This window comes from Guillardia theta (genome assembly GCF_000315625.1).
Source record: "Guillardia theta CCMP2712 unplaced genomic scaffold GUITHscaffold_250, whole genome shotgun sequence".
NCBI classification, from domain to species: domain Eukaryota; class Cryptophyceae; order Pyrenomonadales; family Geminigeraceae; genus Guillardia; species Guillardia theta.
The window spans coordinates 1-7,814 of record NW_005434426.1 but is presented as its reverse complement, the minus strand read 5'-3'; the positions used below and the strand labels follow the sequence as shown (position 1 = coordinate 7,814).

At 58.6% G+C, this 7,814-nt stretch overlaps 3 protein-coding genes across 3 annotated transcripts; 1 reads left to right on the top strand and 2 right to left on the bottom strand.

Moving 5' to 3' along the window:
- Positions 1-867: 867 nt before the first annotated feature.
- On the bottom strand, positions 868-2,255 carry GUITHDRAFT_148855 (hypothetical protein; the record flags this gene model as incomplete). The annotated part of the gene is made up of 3 exons (XM_005819005.1): positions 868-1,040; positions 1,264-1,435; positions 1,560-2,255. 3 exons carry the CDS (start codon positions 2,253-2,255, stop codon positions 868-870), a joined length of 1,041 nt encoding a protein of 346 aa, XP_005819062.1.
- A 2,202-nt stretch (positions 2,256-4,457) lies between these two features.
- GUITHDRAFT_148854 (hypothetical protein) lies at positions 4,458-6,453 on the top strand (the record flags this gene model as incomplete). Its single annotated transcript, XM_005819004.1, has 9 exons — positions 4,458-4,955; positions 5,009-5,042; positions 5,091-5,231; positions 5,284-5,318; positions 5,365-5,416; positions 5,465-5,527; positions 5,578-6,026; positions 6,175-6,242; positions 6,288-6,453. The coding sequence occupies 9 exons, from the start codon at positions 4,458-4,460 to the stop codon at positions 6,451-6,453; spliced, it is 1,506 nt and encodes a 501-aa protein (XP_005819061.1).
- Positions 6,454-6,538: 85 nt separating this feature from the next.
- Positions 6,539-6,824, bottom strand: GUITHDRAFT_121732 (hypothetical protein; the record flags this gene model as incomplete). Its single annotated transcript, XM_005819003.1, has 2 exons — positions 6,539-6,641; positions 6,703-6,824. The coding sequence occupies 2 exons, from the start codon at positions 6,822-6,824 to the stop codon at positions 6,539-6,541; spliced, it is 225 nt and encodes a 74-aa protein (XP_005819060.1).
- Positions 6,825-7,814: the final 990 nt, after the last annotated feature.

The window sequence follows — 7,814 nt, the reverse complement described above, 5'->3', positions numbered from 1 at the left end:
TCGGTACCTCCCTCCTCCCTCCCCTCCCTCCCTCCCCTCACCTTACCTCCCCTTTTCCATTCCCCTCCCTCCCCTCCCTCCCCATCCCTTCCCCCATCCCGTTCCCTTCCCCCTGCCCCGTTCGCGTCCCTTTCCTCTTCCTCTTCCTCTTCCTCCTTGTTCTCCCCATCTCACGCCTTCACAGCCTGCCATGAGTCCAGCAAGCAAACTTCCGCTGACCAGCGAAGCTGTCAAGCAGCGAATCTCAACCTTAAACCAACAGCTCTTGGAGGTTCTTCACGCTCGTCCCCAACCTTCTCCGCAGCGTCCTCGTCCTCGTCGTTCTCCTCGTCCTCCTCCTTCTCCTTCTCCTTCTCCTCCTCCTCTACCTCTTCGCCACTTCTTCTCATCCGCTTCTGCCTCTTCCTCCTCTCCGCTTCATCTCTTCTCCTCTTCTCTTCCCTGTCCTCTCCTCGCAACACTCTCTTGTCTTTTCCTTGATCTCCTCGCAGATGCAAGCATTGGCGTCGTCCGTCTCTTAACTCTGCTTGATCTTCTGAATTTTCTCTCTGTCTGTGATGAGGAAAACTAATACCTCTCTCCTCCTCCCACAATTCTCCCCTCAGCCTTCTCCTTCCCCCTCCCACAGTCACCGTCCCTCTCCTCCTACTACCCCTTGTCCTCTCCTGCTACCCCTGTCCTCTCCTCCTTTCCCCTCTTCTCCTCTTCCTCACACAGCAAGAGCTTCGAATCTCTTCATCAGACTCTACCAGAGGGTCTCCCCTGTCCCATCGCCTCATCAAAATTCAATTTCTTCCTCATGCTGATCGACGTCTTCCCCCTCCTTCTCTCTACCTCGTCCTTGGGCAGCTCCCTCTGCTCATCCCATCAGCCCCCTCCCTCCTCTCCCAGCGCCACCAGCAGTCTCACCTCCTCCATCCTCCTCTGCAGCTCCTTCTCAAACGCTGACCGGAACGAGTCGAGGGACGTCAGGCTCTGACTCAGAGGCCCTCCTGTCTCCCGCCCCGAGCCCCATCGTGCCTCCGCTGCCCTAGCAGCGTCTAGCAAGAACAGCAAGTGAGAACAAGAGGGGAGGGAGGACGAAGGCTGGAGAATGCTCCTCAGACGTGAGGAGAGGAGAGGAGAGGAGAGGAGAGGAGAGAAGAGGAGAGGAGAGGAGAGGAGAGGAGAGGAGTAGGTAACGGCAGGAAGAAGAGGAAGAAACATGGAGGAGCAAACACAGGGATGGGGAGAGCAGGGGAGCGGGAGGAGGCAGGAGGTAACCTCGTCTGCGAGCAGCGGAAGGATCTGCTGACTTGACTCGTCTCTTGCTCTTCCTTCCTTGAATCCGATCCCTCGCAGGAGTGAAATCCCTTCCCTCCTCCAACTTCCAGTCGCTGTCCTCCCCGATATCCTCCAGGCTGATCTCGAAAGGCAGGCGGAAGCTCGTTGGAGCCTGGGGGAGCAGAAGGACCGTCACCCACCCCTCATGCTAGTCAAGAGCAGCAACAGAAGGAACTTGCCTTGACGCTCCTCCTCTCGCTCTCCGTCTCTGTCCTCAAGCTCCTCCTCCCATAAACCTGTACCCACGGAGTACCAGCAGGCCTTGTGCTGTTGATATGGCCTTGGCCCGCCTCTTGCCTTGACAGCTTCCTGTCTGTGCCATGCTCGCTCACGTTCAGCAAGCTTCCTTCCTTGGGCTCGTTGCTCGCCCTGCGCTGGCTGCTTGCCAGCAAAACTTTGTTGCTGACGCTCGCTACCCTCCTCAGCAGAGAGCTCGCTTCCTTGAGCCGCTTCTCGAGCTTCTTGTGCGTCTCTGTGTAACACTGAAGCTCTTCCCGTATCAGAGCACGCAGCCTGCCTTCTCCATGCATGCTCCACCACCGCTCCACCTGCTCCCATCGGACTGCCTCCTCCTCCCTGCCCTCACCATGCCGCCCTCCCTCCATCTTGCCTGAGGCTTCTTCTACCCTCTTCCTGATGCATGCTCCGAGCGGGTTCTGAGCGTTGACGAGGTCCCTGATGAGCTCCTCAACAGCATGAGGGTCAACGTCCCCGAGAGACGTCACCATGCTCGATGCGTCTCGCAGCAGCTCGTCTATGTCGCCATGCTCGCTCCGACTCTCCAGCAGCTCCCTGACTCTCCCATCGACATCTACAGTCTGGGTTGCCTCCCTCTCCCTCTCCCCCTCCCCCTTCCCCTTCCCTCCCTCTCCCTCCTCCTTCCTTCGAACCTCAGTCTTCCTCGAGTCCCTCACCCCCGCCGTTGCTGCCATGATGACCGTTGAGAGAGCCGGCAGTGAGTGCGCGGGTCAAACTTGACCGTCCGTTGAAGGCTTCGCCCGGAAGAACCAAGTTCCCAGATTCTGAGTCTGCAGTGTCTCAGTGTAAGCGGCCGCCTCGAACTCAGTCACTAGCAGTGACTCGGACCCGTCACGGTCCCGGGGCCCGGGGGGGCCGGACTTCGGCCTTCAAGGCCGCCCGGACTCCGGGAGTCAGCGCGCTCAGCGCCCGGGGGCGGCCACCGTCACGGGCCGCCGCCTACTGGTAGCCGCCGCGCGGCGGCGGGGCCCGGCGCGCTGATCGGGAGTCAAGGGGGCTGCCCGGCGGCCCAGGGCCGGGCCGGGCCGGGCCCTGAAGAGGTCGGTTTAGCCGATTAGCGACGTCACGTCACGCCGGTAGAAGGCCTTTACAAGAGTCCAGGCTCAGTGACGGTGAAGTTGCGAGGCTCGGAGCGTACGTGACCCCCTCCACCTGGACGTTTTCTATAAAGTCGTCATCAGGATTCTTGCATAGTGGTGGGCTGAGCCTGCTGACGCTGAAGTCACGAGCCTCGGATTAGATCCGATCCCCCCTGGCTCACGGACCCCCTCAGGCTATAGCTTGCTCAGAGACTACCCCTATGATTTACCAATACATCACGGGTATTGGAATGATCAGGTCAGTACCCCACCCCACCCGGAGGACAGAGTTGGCCCTCGCAACCAGATCACCAACCAGCTCGAGGCCGGCCACAGGGGGTGGGGTGTTGCTCCTTTACTACTCGTTTTAAACGTAAAAGCCTTTTTACATGTGACTTGTAGTAAAGTCAAGTTGAAACCGGGTCGCCAGTGGACCCCACCTTAGAACTGGCTGAAAGTAGACGATAGAGGGGTACCCGGGGCCTGGAATGAATGGGTGGGGGTCCGGCAAGAGGGTGAAGTTTCTCTCATCAGAGTGATGGCGACTAAAATCATTTTAGGGCACCAAAAGATTTTTCAATTTTTTAGTGAATATAAATGATTTTCCGGGGGGTCCCCTGCTGCACCCACATGACTCAAGGGGGTGGTATATCTGTTGACCCAGAATTTCTCTACTAGCCTATGGAGCCTCAGGAGTCATGGATGGTCAACGGGGCAACGAAATAGGCGAAAATACCCCTACCCTTGGTCTTAAAAAGGCTTTCAACGCGTAGGTCCGAAGCCTGGCGGTGGGGCATGAAACGTATCCCAGTACCCCCCTGGGATACATGCCAAGTCCCTTAAAGGGTCGGGTAGGTACCACCTTGACCGGAACTAACCCCACCCTAAGTTGATAGACTACCCCCCCTCCCCCCACCCCCTGACCTTCAAAAGTTTGGATACCAGGTTCATTTTATCATCCATGGGCCGCCGGTAGTACCAGGTGAAGGGGGACCCTCAACTTAGAGGACCCACCCCCCATAGTCACCTTCTCCGCTCAACCGCCAACAAACCCTACCCGTCTCTTTGGGACCCCACCCGTGAGGCTAATCACGGTACAGTCATTCAGCACCCCTACCCTCGTCGGTAACAGAGAAGGCACCGGTGGTCTGGTAGAAGGAATGCAAGCCGCTGGTCAGGGATAGGACGCCCCCTACTTCCGGATACAAGTGAAGGGGTAGAGTAGGGTAGGGGAGGGTGGGGTAGGGTGGGGTGGGGTGCGTCAGAGAGTGACTGCTTTGTAGACATGGATATGATAGGGCCGTTGGCTGAATGACCGGGTGGTAGAAGAGGATCCAGTGGTGTCGATGGGGGTACTGTAATCGTAGCTGTCATGATTCTAGGGTGGGATAGGCCGGGAGATGGGGTAGGGTAGTCCAGGGGACTGAGAGACCAGGGGCTGGCCGGGAGATTAGGAGGTGGAGGTACATGAACGGGAATGCAGCGGAGCGAGCGATGACAGGGGGAGGGAGGTGGAGAGGAGGAGAGGAGCTGACGAGGACAGCAGCTCCTCTCAAAGTGAGTGCAAGAGAGGAGTAGGCAGGCAAGGTTGCAGGCTGATGTGATAGAAGCATCGTGATTGCTGCGGTCATGCTGAACTGTGGATTCGGCCTTTTGATACGAGGATTCCGAAACACAGGAGAGAGAAGGAAGTGAAACCAGAAATCAGAGTAAGGTCCAACCACAGAGAAAATCACCAGTGGAGGAGTGTGGGGATAGAGAAGGGTGATTGAGGGGAGACCAAGGAGGAGATGAGTAATGACAGAGATTGGTTCGAAGGGGACGTGTCGATCCTTCTCAGGGGTTGGAGCTGATTTGCTTGTCAATGACAGGATGGAAGAAGCGATCGTGGGCAAGAAGGCCAGCACATCCTCCCATCATGCTCCTGCGCCCGAAATGCTGAAACGAACAAGATCCGTGCAACCCGAGATGTTGAGCATGACTGAAGACTCGCTGGATAACGACCTCAAGTTGCAGGAGGCGGCCAAGGGGAGGAAGCGGGGGAGGTCGAGCCGCACAGGGCAGGAGAGACGTCCTCTGGACATGGAGGACATCGTTGGGATTCTGCGCGAGCTGAATGACATCAAGAGCAGGATCATGTTTCAGTTCCCCGACCTCGACAAGTTCATCTCCTCCAACAGCTGCGGTGACGACCTGCCCGGGTCGGTGAACTCAGAGGAGAGCTTCACTCAGCGGGAGCCCAACACCAACCCTTCTCCTCAGTCCGACCAGCGACGGTCAAGTCGGGTGATGAAGGTACGCTGTAGTCCTCCCCTGCCTTGCACAATGCCCCTGCTCACTGCTCTCAGGGGATGAAGCCGCTGCCGCACGCCTTCTACAACGGTAACTTCTCCTGCCAAGCAGAGAGACGCTGACGGAGCTTGTGAGCAGGTTGGAGAACCAGCAGCGTGGACATGGAAACCTTGCACGAGATCGTCCGCAAAGAGATCCCTCCCATCATGTCAGAGTTCCATGCGTCAAGCTCCGACCTCTCAGCACATGTTGCCGACTCGAACATGTCACAGCATGACCGTAAGCAGCGAGTCAACATTGCGCGCCTCCCCTGACTTTGGTTCGCATGCAGGATACCCAGGAGCGCTGCTGTCCCCAGGAGACTCTGTGAGCGCGTCAACCGGAGGCGAGGGAGGGGCTGACGTGCCTGCAGCTGTTCCCCATCATGAACTCCGACGGTCCCAACGGTCAGAAACCGACGAAACGTGAGCGAAAGACCAGCAACTGCGACTGCTGCTGACGACTTGAGGCAGCCGACGACAACACCCCCGACGACCTGGAGGAGAACTGGGTCAACTGCGCTGAAAACGCCTACGGTCCGAGTCCTCTTGACGAGGGGAGGAGGCGGCGTTGACGCGTTGAGCAGGAGCCTTCATCCACATGGCCTTGCGCGACTCCATCGGACACGCCTTCCTCAACTGCGGCCTCATGGTCATCGCGTCCGTTCTCATCCAGATCGCCTTCGCGTACGAGCTGTGGAGCTCGCTCCCGCCGCTGGACGAGGCCAACATCTGCCACATCCCCATGGACCTTCAGTTCTCCGCCATCATGGTCTTCATGACTCTGATGCTCAACAACGTGCCCAGCATGATGAAGGCAGCCAATATCTCCCTCCTCAGCCCAGTGTGTTGGGTCGACGAGGCTGTGGACACTGTTCGGACCCACTGGTTCATCCGGGTCTTAGTGTTTATCTTCGCCGTCCTGACCGAGGTGTTTACCTGGTCGGGGATCCTCGTGGCGGGGGTCTGCTGGATCTTGACCTCGGTCTCCGTCGACCTTGTCATCAGATCCACAGTCGCCATCATGTTCGTGCAGGTGAGGCCGAGAGCAGCCCAGCTGCTGCGTCTGAACCTGATGCCTCCTCCTTTCCCTAATGCTCCTGCTCCTGCTGCTCCTGCTCCTGCCCCTGCCCCTGCCCCTGCCCCTGCCCCTGCTCCTGCTCCTTCTGATATTTCTCTTCCAGAATGTCGATGAGATTATCTTCGAGTCCTGCTGTACGGCAGACATCAAAGACGGGGTGGAGCAGACCAGGTCGGCCCTTGTGCTCGTTGAGAGTTCTGCTGAGGCCTGCGGCAGGTACCAGCTCCACAAGTGGTTGAGAACGGGCAAGCAGCGCAGCGAGTGGGTCAACAATCTGCGGGAGTTCTACGGACGCTATGTGCACCTCCCCCTCCTCGCCGCCATGTCCTTCACGCTCGTGTACATCACTCGTCACGACGGGAAGAACAGATGTAGAATATGAGGCCCACGACGCCATGCGCCGACATGGCGCGTGCTGCTCCTCAAAGATTCTTTAATGAATGTAAAGCCAACCATGACGTGCTCGCTCAGTCGTCCTCGTCGGTATCAAGCTTCTTTGCTCTCGGCGCCATGTTCTTCCACATGCTCTTGGAGGACGACGGTCTGCCCTCCTTGTACACATCCGAGGGCCTGGTAGACATCAGTACAAGAGCAAGCATGCATGACTCTTTCACTGTCAGGCTCAACTCACATGGGTGTGTTCTTGTACTGACTTGGCAAGATCACCGTGACGTAAAAGGCAGCTGCAGCAGTGCCCGCCAGCCCTCCGACGATGAGAGCCTTCGCCTTCATCCCCTCCAGTCCTCCTGCCATCGTAACGCACGGGAAGCTTGAACGATGAAAGTTGATCTGTTTTCACAAGAGGAGGAGACGGGGAATCGAAGTCTGATACGTGTGAAAGAAGAGAAAGGAACGAAGGCGAGTTACGGGACGGGGAGAAGCGAGAGGTGTTGAGCCAACTAGTAGATCAAGAAGATGACAAGATGAAGGAGGAGGAGGAGGAGGAGGAGGAGGAGGAGGAGGAGGCAAGTTTCGGTCTTGAGCCAGAGCGCTTGTACGGGCTGGCTGCTTGCAGTGCTGCTTGTAAGAGAAGAATGGTCATGAGCGGGGATGTGGATATCCCCGCTCATGGGGATCCCGGGGAATCCTCAGACTGACGCCGGTCACGGTGGCCGGATGGCCGGGGCCCGGCCGGGCCCGGTGCCCGGTTGGGCCTTGAGGCCGTCTCAGTGCTCGTGGAGGGCCTGTCTGAGTTGGCCCCGGCAGCCGCAGCACGGTACCACGGAGCGCGGACTGGCGAGTGGGCCGGGCCCAGTGACTCGGGAAAAGAGTCGGAGCCCCCGGTCCGGTCGATCAGTCGCCGTCGGACTCCGATCCGGGACTGACTCTTAGGCCGAGTCGGCCGCCAGCCGAGGCCCCGAGGCTCAGCCGAGCCTGACCGAGCTCGAGGGCTCCCGGCCCCGGCCCGCAAGTTTCCCTGCCGCCAGCTGAAGCTTCCGCAAGTTGTGCGATGACTTTTACTTTAGTAGCGCTCATGCTGTTATTCTCTCCGAGGCAGCACAAGACTCCAGCGCGATCTCTCCGTCCTCTCCAACGCTCCACATGCTGCGAGAAGGCGGTCAGGAGGAGGAGGGCGAGGCAACAGGAACGTGCCCGAGTGCTCCGGAGAAGGAGCCGCTGCAGAGAAACTCCTTCCTGGAGGCGACATGCTCGTCAGTCATGGGCGATCGGATCTTCCCGTCCTCTACCCTGAGCTCGCCATGGCTGCAGAAAGCGACGTGACCCGATGGCTGCTGACTGCGT